The 15,799-nt window shown below is 41.5% G+C and overlaps 1 protein-coding gene across 1 annotated transcript in view; it reads left to right on the forward strand.

Moving 5' to 3' along the window:
• ADCY9 (adenylate cyclase 9) overlaps window positions 1–15,799 on the forward strand; it is a 157,420-nt gene that overhangs the window by 116,006 nt on the left and 25,615 nt on the right. Inside the window, exon 3 of the mRNA XM_028523512.2 lies at window positions 3,303–3,493. Within this exon, the coding sequence (XP_028379313.1) occupies window positions 3,303–3,493 (191 nt within the window). The remainder of the gene's footprint in view (window positions 1–3,302; window positions 3,494–15,799) is intronic.

Here is a 15,799-nt window from a genome sequence, read left to right on the forward strand (position 1 = left end):
CGTGTGGGGTGAGCCCTGTCCTTAGCCTTACCTCACTATGAGGAAACAGAGATGCAGAGCCCTGGGGTATGTTACTCCAGGTCATACAGTGAGGAGGTGGTGGAGTCTAAATCTGAGGTTGCTCTGCAGAAGCCATGCCCTTGCCCATCTCTCCAGGGGGCAGTAGGTTCCTATTTCCACCATTAACTTCCTGACTCCCATGTTCCCTAACTCCTTCCCACCCACTGGCTAGCAGCCACAGCTCCCTGGCCTTCCCTAAGCCTTGAGCCTGCTTACCCCTCTTCCCACCATCCCTATTTTCCCCAGCACGAAGACTCTTGGAGCTAGTCTACGCAGTACCTGCATGGCCCCACACACATTCTTTATTCTAGCCACACTAAACTTACTTCCATCCCTTAACTCTGCCTGCCAAAAGCTCCCTTTCTGGAGAGCCTGCTCATGGACTATGTAGTAGCACCCATAGCCTGATGACAACTGCCCCCGGCCCTGCTGGCTTTCATTGGACTCACCTCCCTTTGTCTTTCAGTTCTTAGCTTGGAGGGCACTTCATCCAGGAGGCCTTCCCTAATCTCCAAGTTTTTACAAGGTGCTGCCCTCCTATGCTTTCCAGAGTACCATCACTTCCTCATCCTGCCTGCTGCCTACATCTCTCTTCAGGTGACAGTCCCATATAGGTAGGGGCCATGGTGGATGTGTTCTAGCTTGTTCTCCCAGCACTCATCACAGTGCATGGAGACACTTGATAAGTGATGAATGGGCAGCAACTTGGCAGTCATAATTCATAATAGTAATAACAAACCTCAGGGATGTGCACCCCAAGGCAGTGTCAGAGCTTGTGACTACAGAGTTGGGCACTGTTGCTGTACCCTCTGTGGTGATGGGCACACTCCTGCTTTGAAATGCTGGCTTCAGTATCATGCATGTCTATGTGGGACTCAGGCTACTGCCCTTTAGGTATGCTGGCTCAGCCTTATCTCTGCTTTAGCTGTTACACCTCCAGGAAAGGCTTCCTTCACTGGGTCTTGCAGGTCAGGAGCTACACAGAGGGCAGTGGTGATTGGAGGCAGGGGTGTGTAAGATAGGCAGTTAGCTGACCAAAGATGCTTCCTTGGTTTGAATGCTGAGAGCAGGACCTCTGTGCCTTCCCCACCTTCATGTTCCAGGACAGTACTCACCAACAGGGAGCAGCAGCTTCAACCAGGGGAGCCCCAAGCCAGTGGCATCTCATAGGGAACACTCTTCTGGGGTCAGGACAGGCTGCAGACATAATGGAAACATCTCCCTTCAGTGGCAATTTCTAACCCCCTGCAGTCAAAAAATGTTCTTCCTCCTTCTGGCCTCCCAGGTGGATCTTTGCAGTGGCAGCATGTGTTCCCTCGGGCGCCTCTCCCCACCCACTGCCAGGCGACATAACCTGCCGTACTTGGGAGTCAAGGGAGAGATCATTAGAGCAGCTCCAGGGACAGTGCTTTTGTGCCCTCTGTTGAACCAAGAATAAGCCCTGCCCCTCCAGAGACTCTCAGGCCAGAAATAGGACTTTCCTCTGGTTAGCCCATAAACTTTGTGTTTTTCAATTCTCCCAAGGTGAAATGACTAAATCAATACAGTGTTGTCAGTGACTGAACAGACACAGGAGCCTCAGAAATTCCTATAAGGTTGCTTTTACTCTTCTATTGTATTCTAGTTCATGTTTCCCATTCAAGATTATGCATGTAATTAGTTGTAACTGTGATCAGTCCTATGCATAAGTTGGGATATATGTTTATGTTTTTGTTGGAGAAGAAAAAAGGAAGTTTAGGACCTTAGTTAAGAGTGAGCATGTAATTATCTCCTTTGGTCATTTAGCATCTAAAATTATTTATCTAAGAAGTCTTCTGATTCCCACCTGGGATTTGGCTATACTCAAGGATGTCTCTAGGTGTTTTAAGGAATCTTGCCAAATTCTCAGAAAGTTGACTTAAAAACATACACCATGTGGTATTTTTATGAGGAGAGAGGAGATGGACAAAGATTATGTGATGAAATTATACAATGATAAGGGATTATTAAGTAGTCCGTAGGTTGTTGACTAATTAATTTTAAAGATTTATTAAATATGTGCTAAGTGTAAGAAAACGTGCAAGTTCAGTAGTGTAGACACATCATCTCTTGATTGTCTTTTCATGAATGGCTTTTCATTACCCCCTTCTGCTACATCTTAAACTCTCCCAGACGGACCCCTTGTTTTGTTCTTGATTTTATTCTCCATGTACAGAGTGGGACAAAAGTAGGTTTACAGTTGTTCGTATGGAAAATAATACAATAATTAATAAAGAATAATATAAGAATAATCTCTGTTTCACATACTCACAACTGTAAACCTGCATTTGCTTCACTTTGTATAACACATACCAGTCCTAAAATAAACATTTATTGGATAAATTACATTGTTACCACTTCCAATATATTTGCAGTCTGGTTAAATTCACAGTGGATTTCTTTAAATCAGATTTTCTTCTCTTTCAGAAATTCATTGAATTCTTCATTATTTCCTCATCAGGTACTAGTGAATACCCAGAGCAGGGACCTACACACCTGTTACAGTTGCTTAACAGTGTAGCACTCATTAGTATGTTATTTCAGCCTTTAATGAGAATTGTAAAGATATAGGTTAATTGTCCATTTAATCAACTTTTTTTTAAAGTGAGGATTTTGTGAGAGGATAAAATTCACATAGACTGCAGCTGAACAAAAGATGAATGTTTTTGCTATGCATGTTTGGATCCAACAGAAAATAGATACTTCCTAAATTTGAATCAGTGGAGGTTTTAATTACCCCTTTTGATGCATATTATGGTCTCACTTCTCATGGTAGTTTTGCAGTCCCTGACGAAGATAAAATAGTCCATACTCTAATATCATCCTTACAACTAGACCTACCATTGTATGTGTCAGTGACTAATATTGAGAGATGAAAATAAACACCCAAAATGTAGAAGGTCTACCATTTTTCTCAGCTGCTGTCACAAAGAAGTGACCCTTTCAAGGAGGAATTTTTTTAATGCTCATTTCATCCCCCAAAGGTAAAATGTGCATCCATCATTTAGAGAAAACAAAATGTGAGTAAATGGTGTATCTTGGAGGCAAATATTCCCATGAGGCCATGTATCTGGAAAGATGGAAGTCAGTAGTAAAATATGACATATTCACATTTTCACTTTACTTTCAACTTTTCAGGAGCAGGTCCTGCACAGAGAGCAAGATGGAGCTGCATTCAACCAATGGTGGTTTCAACTTGTGCTGACTGTAATTTTTATTCATAGGTTTGAAGACATACCTGATAGCGGGTCAGAGAGTGAAGGAGTCTCACTGCAGCTGTTCAGAGGCCTTGCTTTCTGGCTTTGAGGTCATTGATGGCTCACAGGTGTCCTCAGGCCCTAGGGGACAGGGGACAGCATCACCAGGGAGTGTCAGTGACTTGGCGCAGACTGTCAAAACCTTTGATAACCTTAAGGTTAGGTTTTTTTTTTCCTACTTCTAAAACTTTATATTAATCCTGCAGTAGAACATGTGAAATAATAAACAGCTTTTGGGGCTGTTGCAGATGACTGGAATGCCCTTAAATTTGGTTTTGTGATTTTTTTCGTGAGGTATAAAAGAAGCAACATTTTGCATTTTGAATATCTTTCCTTTTTGTGACCTGTTCTGCACCTCCATTTTCTTTGTACACTGCATAAAGATGCTTCTCACTTGAGTTGTTATTTCCTTTCTCTGGAACCTTTTAGGGTTTCTAAAAGCTAATAAATGATAGTAAAGGTGATTCTCCTCTCCTCTTGCTGGAGAGCTAGTTGGTCTCTTATTTCCAAGACCACTTTCTCAAGTATTTCTGTGTCTTCTAAAATCCAATGTTTTATGATTATTTTAAATTTTGTTGATGTGGGTGAACCTTATGACGTAGCTAACTGAAGGAGTGAAGGCTTGCCAAGAACATTATAGTATTTCACTATTGGAATAGAGATGTTTTGGTGGCTGTCAAGAAGTACCCATTTCTGTCATAGTGAACTACTAAGGAATTAATATGATGGTCCTTGGGCATATCAAATCAGTCTAGTTTATGAGCTATTCCTCAGTTTCCACATTTGATTTAGTTTCCCCACTTGTACCTCTTCTTTATTTTAATAGTTTAAATATTTGCCATTTCCATTTTTTAAAAGACAGTTAAAACATATATCCACTTCACTTCTGTGTTCTCAAATACCCCAATAATATATTGGTCAGGGTGATGGCCTATTTTTATGGCTTTAATCCAACCTGTTCCTTAACAGATTGGAAAACTGGCTATGTTGGTATTTAAGCTTAATAGGCATCATAATGTGGCAATCAGCTGGGATTATTTCACTTGTGTCAAAATCCATAGGATCGATCACCAGTTACTTTGTGTAATTATTGCATTCAAGTTTATTGACAGTATTCAGATATCATTGTCATTGTGTGCTTTGTTAACTTAGTGCAGAGTTCCCCAGCATCGATACTATCAACATATTGGGCCATCCTATGCACTGTGAAATGTTGAGCAGCATACCTGGCTTCTACCCACTAAGTGCCGGGAGCTCGCCCTCATCCCATTGTGACAACCAAGACTGTCTCCAGCAGTGCCCAGTGTCCCCTGAGTTGGTGGAGGGTAAAATCACCCCAAGTTTAGGATCAGTGGAGTAGGTACTAGCCCTTGTCTTCCTTGTACTGAAATTTCCTTGATGCCTGTGCACTTTCGAGACAACTTCTTTGCTGGACTGAAGTAGTCTGAAAAGAACTCTGGGTGCATTGATGGTCACTGAGCATGGCAGGAAAGAATCATGCCAGGAAGGAGCACAAAAACGTGGCTATCTAAATACAATTTCATTACCTAAGGAGAAACAGTTTCCTCCAGGCTTCAAAGTAAGCTGTATTTAAATAGAGAAATAGAGCTCAAAGCCAAAAATAAATGATTTGTTATGTTTGCTGCCATTTTAGATTTTGTGTGTGTGAGTTTCTATCCATTAGGGAGTATAGTTGCTGACTTCACTTTTTAAAAAGAAATCTGGATGGACAAAATCTATTTAGTATATTCTGTTACCTTGTATAAATTTTCCAAATAATCATTGAAAATTTCCTGAAAATCTTGTGATCTCTTAAGTTGACCATGTGTACCAAAAGGAATTTGAGCAAAATAATTTTTGTGCCCCTCCAGAAGAGATAGATGAATTGGATCTGAAGTATAATTTCTGCTATTCTGATGGTGTTGTGGGGGATCATAAGACATCTGAGGCCAGGGCTGTCCCAGAAAGTTAGAATTACAGTTGGAGTGGAAGGAGCAGGAAGAGATAGAAGACTCGGTCTCCCCTCCAGGCTTTGTCACTTTGGGAAGTCCTTGCCATACTCTTGTCTTCTCTGCTTCTAGTGCCTGTGGTGAGGATCAGGCGAGAGCAGGCATCTGTGAGCACTTTATAAAATATAAGCACTGGGTAACTGAGTGAATCATTATGAACTAGCAGCCTAAAGCTGAAAGGCAGAAAACTGAGGTCTGCCTTGAAGATTATATAGATTATAATCTGACGTAAAACTGTTCAAGTAACAGTTTTTGAACAATAGAAATGTAAAATATCAGTTACTTGCTCATTCATTCTTTGGGCGGGTTTTTCCTCTAAACTTGTCAGTGCCTCATATGCGTGTCATTGGCTTGTTGCCTTATATTGTCTGCACAATGGTTAGCTCTTCTTATTAGCTGGAATCACAGACTAGCTCCTCCTGTTCTGCCACCAGGGTCTGTTGACTCTTCCTGTCAGTAGGCTTTCATCTCCTTTGCTGCTGTTGTTACCTCATCCAGCCAGAGTTAGGTCCCATGTAGATTTGTCACAGACCCCACATTTCCTTCCTACCCTGGTGTAAGGCAGTGTTTCTCCGTGTTCCCTTGAGCAGTACTTTCTCTGGATGGACATAGGTGTTAAGCATAGGAAAAAGGTTCTGTGGTCAGATAAGTGTGGGAAATTCTAGGTTAAACAACACTGAAAAGGTTTCTTTACTGCAGGACTTCTCAGAGCTTTTAGTATGCTAATATGCACACTTAGGTCTCCAGAGAGGGTTGTTGTATGCAGCATTCTCAGACCTCTTTGACCACTGATTTCTTTTTTCTAGCTGCTCCTTTGGGAGAATGCTTGTCTAATGAAAGGGTTTTTACACAAGAACCAAGAAATTAGAGAAAAGGTGTTCAGTAAATATTCATCAAATGAATGCGTGCATATCTTGGTCCTGCTGTTCCTCTTACCTGCAATGCACATTGCTTCCCTTCTTCCCCCAAAACTCCTCTTTGCCTATCACAGTTCACTTTCATTACTAGTTTCTATGACTCCTCTACCCAATAATGCTGTAACATTATAGCTATAACATACACAGTCTTCAATATTTTCCTTATGTTTCTTATGTGCCTTACTGTGAGCTCTTAGAATGCAGACAGGGCCCATGTTTAAAAAAAGTTATATTTTTCCCAAATGTCCAGCACGATGCCTGGCATATAGTAGATAATTAAAACTTTCTTTTGGCCTAAATTTTTAATTCTTAAATAATACACAGGAAGATAGAACTCCACAGAGCTAGCTGAAGAAGGATTGAACTGAGAATCCTGAGCAGAACTACATAGAACCAAAGTAATGTCTAGGAAGCATTTGTCTTCCTTCCTAGCACATGTGTTCTATATGTCTGTAAGTTATTTCTCAGTTGGTAGCTGGAGAAGTCTTATCTAATATTTCATAAAATAGTCTGAATACTATGATGACCTACCAAGAAACTGTAGTCATGTTAAAGGACAAGGGCTTTGATCCTCAGGTCAGAGAGAACCCTCCCACACTCAAGCATTGACTTCTTCAGGGAGACTTCTTCTCCCACACTCAAGCATTGACTTCTACAGTAAGAGTCTTTCATCAAGAAGCCCTAGCATTACACAATGGGGGACTGTGGGGAGAGGGGCACTGCTAGCACTGTGGCACACAGCACTCTGAGCCTGAGCTTCTGAAGATAGCCCTAGGGTTTGGGATAGGGGAAAGAGGAGTTAAGGAGGGAGCCCAGGAAGGACACAAGGGGTCTACATGTCATAGTCACAGAAGGCAACTGTAGTGCTATAGGAAGGGTCAAAACTCAAAATTGAGGATTGTTCTCAAAGCCTTGGCTTTGGGACTTGTGAGCAAGTTGCTTAGCTTCTCTAAGTCACAGTGAAATGGTGATGATGAGGCAGTCTCTCAGGGTTGTTGTGAAGATTAACTGAAGTAATGCCCATGAATGCTAGGTTTGCACTAAATGCTCAGTTAACACCAGGACATACATTCATTCCCTCCATGTGGAGATGTGGGCAGTGACCACTGTAGGAGTAAAGAAGGACAGGAGGAGACATAGATATGGTGTTGATTCGCCCACAATGAGTCATTGATTATCTTGGGAAGGTCTTGCCTTCTCCACTTCTGGATGGAGAGAGGTTCTTCCATTTTTGTCCTTGGTTGTTGCTGTGAGGGTTGTAACCATGTCACAAATGTATAATTGGAGTATGGGCACTTGGCCTATTTAGTGTGACCTCAGCTCTGCAGAGGAGGTCTGCTGCTCATTTGGCATGAAGCTGCAGGTGATAGATTGAAACTACTACACATGCCAATAACAATAGCTGATCTAATGTCTTCGTGAAGAACCAAGAAATGAAAACCAAAGATGTGGGGGGTTGTTTTTCTTTCTTCTTTTCTTTTCCATTTATTACATCAGTACTAATCAGTTAACTGAGTGAGCTGTGACACCATCTTAAGCTCATCTCTGAAAGATCTCACTGGAAATGCACCTGTGTGGCTATCATTGTGAGTTTACCTAAATCTATTCAAAACAGGCTGCGTGCTCATGGGGTGAAAGTTTCTACATATTTCCAGTGAGTAATGAGGCTGATGGTATGGATTTGTTCACATGGGGAAATTCAGAGAGGACCTGTCCTATTTCAAAAGCGTTGTACTTTCCCTTTGAGGTTACTAGCCCCAGGGATCATTCTTTTATGACAGTTGCCATGACAAGAAACTCACTTTACTTATTTTTTAATAAGTATTTTATTGTTGTTCTATTACAGTTGTCCCAGTTTTTCCCCCTTTACCCTCCTCCACCCAGCCCACCCCCAGCTCTCACAGACAATCCCCATCCTATTGTCCATGTCCATCAGTCATTCATACATGTTCCTTGACTAGTCCCTTCCCCTTCTTTCTACCCTTATCCCCTTACCCTCTCCCCTCTGATTGCTGTCAGTTGCTTCCTTGTTTCCATGCCTCTGGTTCTATTTTGCTCATTTGTTTGTTTTGTTCATTAGTTTCCTCTTATAGGTGAGATCATATGACATTTGTCTTTCATCTCCTGGCTTATTTCACTTAGCGTAATAATCTCCAGTTCCATCCATGCTGTCACGAAAGGTAGGAGTTCCTTTTTTCTTCTTTCTGCTGCATAGTATTCCTTTTTGTAAATGCACCACAGTTTTTTGATCCACTCATTTACTGATGAACACTTAGGCTGTTTCCAGTACTTGGCTGTAAATAATGCTGCTATGAACATTGGGGTGCATAGGTTCTTTTAAACTGGTGTTTCAGGATTCTCAGGGTATAATCCCAGCAGTGGAATTTCTGGGTCTAAAGGCAGTTACCTTTTAATTTTTTGAGGAAATTACAAACTGTTTTCCACAGTGGCTGTACCAGTCTGCATTCCCATCAACAGTGCACTAGGGTTCCCTTTTCTCCACATGCTCACCGGCTCTTGTTTGTTGATTTGTTAATGGTGGCCATTCTGACTGGTGTGAGGTGGTATCTCATTATGGTTTTAATTTGTATCTCTCTGATGGCTAGTGATGTTGAGCATCCTTTCATATGTCTCTGGACACTTTGTATGTCCTCCTTAGAGAAGTGTTCGTTCAGTTCCTTTGTCCATTTTTTAATTGGATTTTTTGTCTTCCTGATGTTGAGTCATATGAGTTCTTTATATATTTTGGACATCAAACCCTTGTCCAAGACTCTAAATAAATGTTCACTTCTTTTATCTCCTTGTTTTTTGTATTATTTGTCTGTAAAATCATTATGACTAGGCTCAGCTGGCTCACTTTGAGGGAGGAGAAGACCTCTACTGTTAATTAATTCATTATAGAAATGGAAAAGGTAGTAGATCTCTCTCTATATATATATATATCTGTATATCTCCATATACCTATATATCTATATGTAGAGATATATACACACACTACTTACATAGTTTTGTTTTCTTTTTTAAAAGATTTTATTTATTTATTTATTTATTTATTTATTTATTTTTGGAGAGAGTAGAAGGGAAAGAGAAAGAGAGGGACAAAAATATCAATATGTGAGACATGCAACAATCAGTTGCCTCTCAATCAGTTGCCCCAACTGGGGACATGGTCCGCAACCCAGACATGTGCCCTGACTGGGAATCAAACTGGTAACCCTTCAGTTTGCATACCAGCACTAAATCAACTGAGCCACACCAGCCAGGGCTATAGTTTAGAAATTAAATATTTATTATAAATGGTGACTATACTTAAAACCATTAAATTAAATGGTGAATTGTATGGTATGTTAATTATATCTCAATAAAACTGTTATAGAAAGAATAAATGGTAGTCTGCTGGCTCTGAAATATGGATATAAAAAATTTTCCTAAAAAATGACTTTTTAAGATTTATCTATATTTTAGTTGTTTGTGTATATGTCCTTCAATTAGGAGAAAGCACATCACATATAAATTGACAGCTCTTTCTTAGAGAAGAATTTCATCTGATAGATGTAGAAGGAATGAGCAAAAGGGAATCCCCATTAGAACGTCACAGCAATAGTTGTTGCAGGCAAGATCCATCAATGAACTCTAAAATTAGTGGTTATATGTTTAAGGAGAAATGGGATATCTGCATATCCTCTAGGCATCCCCCCTCTCCTCCAGATATTTAGTCACTGTAAAAGGAAGAATAGTAAGTGGCAGTGGAAAACCTGGCAGGCCCCCCGTCAGTGGATGAGGAAGGTTAATAAGAGTAGTGGATCTTGTACACAGTGATGTGAGGAGCTGAGAAGGGCGCATCACCTCTGTGGAGTTCTCCTCCAGATTCCAAACCTTAGTCAACTTGAGTGAAAGCATCAGACAAATCCAAATTCAAGGGCAGTCTACAAATTACTTGACCAAGACACTTTAAAAGTGATGGGATCATTGAAGACAAGGATGGCTGAGGACCTGCCACAGACCAAAGGAGTCTAAAGAGAGAGAACAATTACTTAATTGCTTCCCAGGTCAGAAACAGGACATTATGGGGGAAACTGAGAACTCTGAATATGAGGTATTAGATGTAAATGAAATTTCTCAAAATATGAAATACTTCCTTTTTCTGACTTTTTGATGGAATATTTCCACAACATAGTAACAGTATTCTTGCCTTGTGAGCCTCAGTTAATAAATGCAGTTAATAAATAAATGTAGGACTCAGGAATCTGAGCGAGGTTCTATGATTCTCCACTCCATGACTTTGGGATCCGGTGTCTGATTTTCCAAGATTTTGTTTTGCCTCCAGTATTCTCAAGCTGTTCACTTCCTCTTCTTAAAGGCTTAGTTTGCCCCCCCCTCTTTTTTTTGTAACAATTAGGGCTTCTATTTTCCTCTAATATTTTGCTTCTATTTTTCTCTGGTATTTTGTTAGCAGAAATCACCATGCGCCAGCCCCCCCAGTGCTGTGTAATAGCCAGGATGCCTTCTGCTCACTTTGCAAGGTGATTCCTCTCCACTTGGAGATGTCATACCTGTGTGGTTGGGGTTGAGGACGCTACTGCCTGGCCTTAAACTCCTGCTGTCATTTTCTAACTGTGTGACTCTGGGCAAGTCTCTTCTCTTCTCTGCCTCAGTTTCCTCCTGAGCCCAATAAAATGGAGCTAATCAGCCCTGGCTGGTGTGGCTCAGTGGACTGAGTGCCAGAGTATAAACTAAAGGGTCCTCAGTTTGATTCCCAGTCAGGGCACATGCCTGGGTTATGGGCTGGGTCCCTGGTGGGGTGCACATGAAAGTCCGCCACACAATGATGCTTCTCTCCCCCTCTTTCTCCCTACCTTCCCCCCCTGCTTAAAAATAAATAAATAAAATCTTTAAAAAAATAAAATAGGGGTAATCATAGTGTCAGCTTCATAGGTGTTATGAGGACTAAATAAAGTGATGTAGGCAAAGAGCCTAGAACTTGGAATAGGCCTCAGTAAGCTGTATTACTGTTATGTTGCATGTGCCTATATGCCGTGTTCAACCTGAGTTTTGGGTTTGGGGAGCAAGGGGTGTTTCTGGTCACATGACAGCTTGCCTAGTAGTTGTATTCAGCAGACTAAACAGGCAAAGCCAGGGCTTTTCTGATGTTTCCTCCTCGTTTCTCAGAAAACAGGTTTCCCTGCTCCCTCCTTTGACAGTTATGAAAAAAGGACAGCTGTTAGCTTAGAAATGATTTATCTTGTGAAGAGAAACAGCCTTGAAGAAAAAAACACTATTTTATAGCTCTGTGCTATATACTCTGAACAGATTGTAGGGTGCATGTATCAAAGTCTGTTTAAAAATAAATGCAAATGCCCCCAAGTGTATTAGAGAAATAGTTATAATCTTCCCTCTGAGCCCATGTTCATGTTGGGGGAAGGAGCACAGATAATCTGGGAAAATGCAGAACTTGCTCTTGGGTGATCTCCAATGGGATCTTGGGTTTTCCAGGCAATAGCCAGTGTACGCTTTGGCCCAGGAAGTACTCTGTCTGGGGTACCTTAACTGTTCTTGATAAGCTTCCCTTGGTACCAGTGTGCCAATAGTGCCATTTAAAAGAACCAGGAGGACGTGGTCCTAACTGCCTTGGTCCCTTCATGGAATGAGGCAGAGGAGACCAGAGTGCTAGGATTATTCCTGGGTCCTCCTTGTACCAGGAAAGGAGGCCAGAGAGAGGCTGCATGGTGGTCAGGGGCCAGGAGCTCTGCAGCCTGGGCCCCCTTGTTGGCAAGCATTTGTGTGGTCAGAGCAATCACTTTTGCTCTGAAGTGTTATGAGGATTAATCGAGATCAAGTACAGGAGACTGCAGACATTGTCTGGTTAAGGGCCTGATTATTATTCATGGCATGCCCTCTGTACATTGGTGTTTCTAAGTCATAGCAGCTGCCATCATTACAACAGCCAACTTTATCTAATATGCCTACCACTGTTGCTTCCCTGTGAGTCAGTTGCTCTGGTATGCCTCCCAAGGTGGCAGGATATATCCCAGGTAGTTCCCTGAAGTATGAAATGCTTCCCAGTGAGGGCTTCTCAGGGATGGAGTTACTAGCAGCGGCATGGGGGGAGATGGACATTTAATGGATTGGCAAACATTTCAGAGAGGTGTCTGCATGCCTAGCAAAAAGCAGTTTGTGAGATGTTTTAACCCAATTAAAATGAAGCTTTAATATATAATGGTTAAGGGAAAATGGCTGTCAGGGGTGGAGAGGGGAAGTAAACTCACATAACCATTGCCTGGTGGGGCCCTTGTCATGCAGAATGGGCTCTCACCACAGAGCAGAAGGGGATGTTGAGATTTAGAATATCTCCATCAGGGAAGATGTATTTCCTGAAGGTTTTTTGTTTCATTTGTTTTACAGTTTTAATTTTAAAAGCCTCCCCCTCCCCCCAAAGGAAGGTAGCTGAAGAAGAAATAAAATGACAAAGAGCAACATTTTCAAAGCAAGTCTACAGCTTGTTCTCCCACCCAACCCCATGTCCCCACTCAGGGCAAAGCTGCTGTGGGAATGCCGAGTGAGCACTGTTCAGGCCATCAGGAGTCCCAGTCATAGGTCCTACTCTCTACTGCTTCACATGGGACCCCGACGAGCCCCCGAACCTCCCTCAGTGCAGACTCCTAGACCATTTATGAACACCTGGACTCTGACAGTGTATGTCTGTGCCTTTGCTCCCTGAGACTCTTTTGTGGGCAGCTCTACAAGATCTTACCTCCGTATTAGAACATTTTATCACAGCAGGGTACAGGCCCATGTAGCCTTTGTCAAAGGGACATAATTTTGACTTGGTAATCTATGAAGACCACTGCCCCAGGCTCCCCGAAGATTAACAGGTCCCAACGGGCACTCCCAGTCTCCATAGGCCTTTCAACCCCTTTGCAGCCAAGACCTTCACAGAGAAGGTGCAGAGTCTGAGTTGTGTGGCTCCGATTCCTATCAAGGGGATCCTTTGTGGAGAGTGTGTGCCCTCTGCTGTTGGATTGGTTTGATAGTCACTCCCGTTTATTTGTGGCTTTAAATGTGTAAAACATCATATATACATAAAATCAGTGTGCAGTGGAATTCCTAAGAACCAGATGGCCTGTTTCAAAGTGCATCATGTGTACTTGAGGAGAGAAAAATACTCAGAAACAACTGATGCCAAGAGATAACTAAAAAAGAAATGGCTATGCAAGAACAGATACCAAGGATGGCTGTCCTGTCTGTGATCAGGGACATTAAATTACCAGATGAACTATCTTTATAACCAGAAAGAATAGTGACCAGCAACTTTAATATTAAATACCAACATTTACTGAATACTCACTAACACTTCAGACCTTGCGCAGAGCCAAGCTGTGGTAAGTGCATGTGCACCTCCACTTGTCCACCTCTCACCCGCAGCAGACATTACCAGTCCATCACAGCTCTCCTCCTGTTGGGCCAGGAGGCCGCCTCACCATCTTCAGTTCACTAATCTAGAAAGTCAGTATCATGGGATTAGAGTTGGTGCACAAAACAAAGCTGATTTAAAATACCTCTGACATGCTTTAATTGTATTAATTCATTTTGTCTTTATAATAATTTTTCAAGGTAGATACAGTTCCTTTTTACCAAGGAAGAAAATGAGACTCAGAGAGAGTCCCTATTAAGTGGTAGAACCAGTGCATGACAGTTTGATTTCAAAGCCATTGCCTTTAATCACTGTTACACTACTTCTCTAGTCTTAATGTTTAAAAAGTGGTCAGAGTAATAGCTTTTTACTCTTTCATTGTGTCTTTACAAGATTGTGAAATTCCCTGGGCCCTAAGGGTTTGGCTCAGAGTCTTTCACACCATTCCCACACTCTAGGTTGGATCCACTCCAGCCCCAGGCCACTCACTACTTGGCCCCTGAAAAGGCCACTGTTTCCCTAGAGAAGCAAGTCTGCCACCACTGCCACCACCGAAGTCATTTACTTATATCCTCACTAGGGGGCACCCTTAGGACCTCGCTGGGTGTTTCTTGGGCACATCTACTTTATGCCTCCCGTGGGGGCTGGGAAGGGTGCTCCCATTTGTGTGGTATTGGAATTTTGGAATTATTTTTTATTTGAGAAGATCAGTGGCCCCATTGGTAAAATGTTTTGAAGTTTAACTCAGTCAATACCAAGATATACTTTAAAATAATTTTAAAATAATTTTATTGTGTGTTTTGATAATTAGAACATTTTACCCATTAATAATGTCAATTTTTAAAGAGCTATAACCAGATTTTACCTAGGTACTACTCTTTGCTCAGGTATGTTAGTTAATGTTATGTTAGGTCAGGTATGTTAGCTCTGTTGTCATGTTTGTTTTCATTTTTTGATAATATCAATGTTCAAACTTAGCTTGTGCATTGCATCAGATTCCCAAATTACACACCTTTTTAGAATCTTTATTTCTTTTGTTTAATACAGTGTGGGCCTGAAATCTAAGTTGGGATGTGATCTGGGTCATGTCCTTGCCTTTAGGCATTAAATGACACTTATTTTAAATTTCTGAAGTAATATTTAGCTTCCTATAACGTATTCCAATGTTTAACAATGCTATGTAAGGACGTTTTTTAGTCCTAATATATCTTTGCTGCTACAGTTTGTCTTCTCCACTGGAAGTGGTTACTTGCTATCTCAATGGTAGTTCCTAGTTTAATGGATCACATTAATAATAACAGTAAATTTATTAAGAGAGCCAGGAATGACGCTAGGCTACCTACATACATATTCATTTAATCCTTACCACATATTTTCAAGAAAAGTGTTATCAGTCTCTTTTTACAGATGAGAGAACTGAGGTGAGTGGCTTGAACAGAATCCTCCAAAATGAGTAAGGATTCGAGATGGGATTTGAACCCTGGTTTATGAGAAATGAAGGCCTTGCTGCCCTTTCTACTCTACCTGTCAGTATTGTTTTGTCTTTTCTTTTCTAGATAAGCTAATTTCTGCAAACTTTTAAGAATTCCTAGGTCTATAAACAGGTCCCTCTGATTATTCAGCCTATTTTCTAGGAACAGCTCACTATCACATAGAGCTCGTAGACCTTGGCTTAGTGTTCTCGTGTAGGGTAATAGCATGTTGTTCAATGACAGCAGCCTTATTGAGGTGTGATTCCCATACCAAGAAACCCCTTTAAAGTGTACAATTTGATAATTTTAGTATATTTTCAAAGTTGTGCAACTATCACCATAATCAAGTTTAGAACATTTTCATTACCCCCCCAAAGGAAACCCTATGTCCATTAGATCGGGGGTCCCCAACCTCCAGTCCATGGACCAGTACTGGTCCAGGCCTCACAGCAGAAGGTGAGCTTAATGTAATGCACTTGAATCATCTTAGAACCACCCCCCTCTGCCAGGTCTGCAGAAAAATTGTCTTCCATGAACCAGTCCCTGGTGCCAAAAAGGTTGCGGACCGCTGCATTAGATTCCTGCCCATTGCCTTATCCCTCTCTCCCCCTGGCAACACCCAATCTCCTTTCCATCTCTATGGACTTGCCTTTTC

The sequence above is a fragment of the Phyllostomus discolor genome, chromosome 3 (assembly GCF_004126475.2).
Source record: "Phyllostomus discolor isolate MPI-MPIP mPhyDis1 chromosome 3, mPhyDis1.pri.v3, whole genome shotgun sequence".
NCBI classification, from domain to species: Eukaryota; Metazoa; Chordata; class Mammalia; order Chiroptera; family Phyllostomidae; genus Phyllostomus; species Phyllostomus discolor.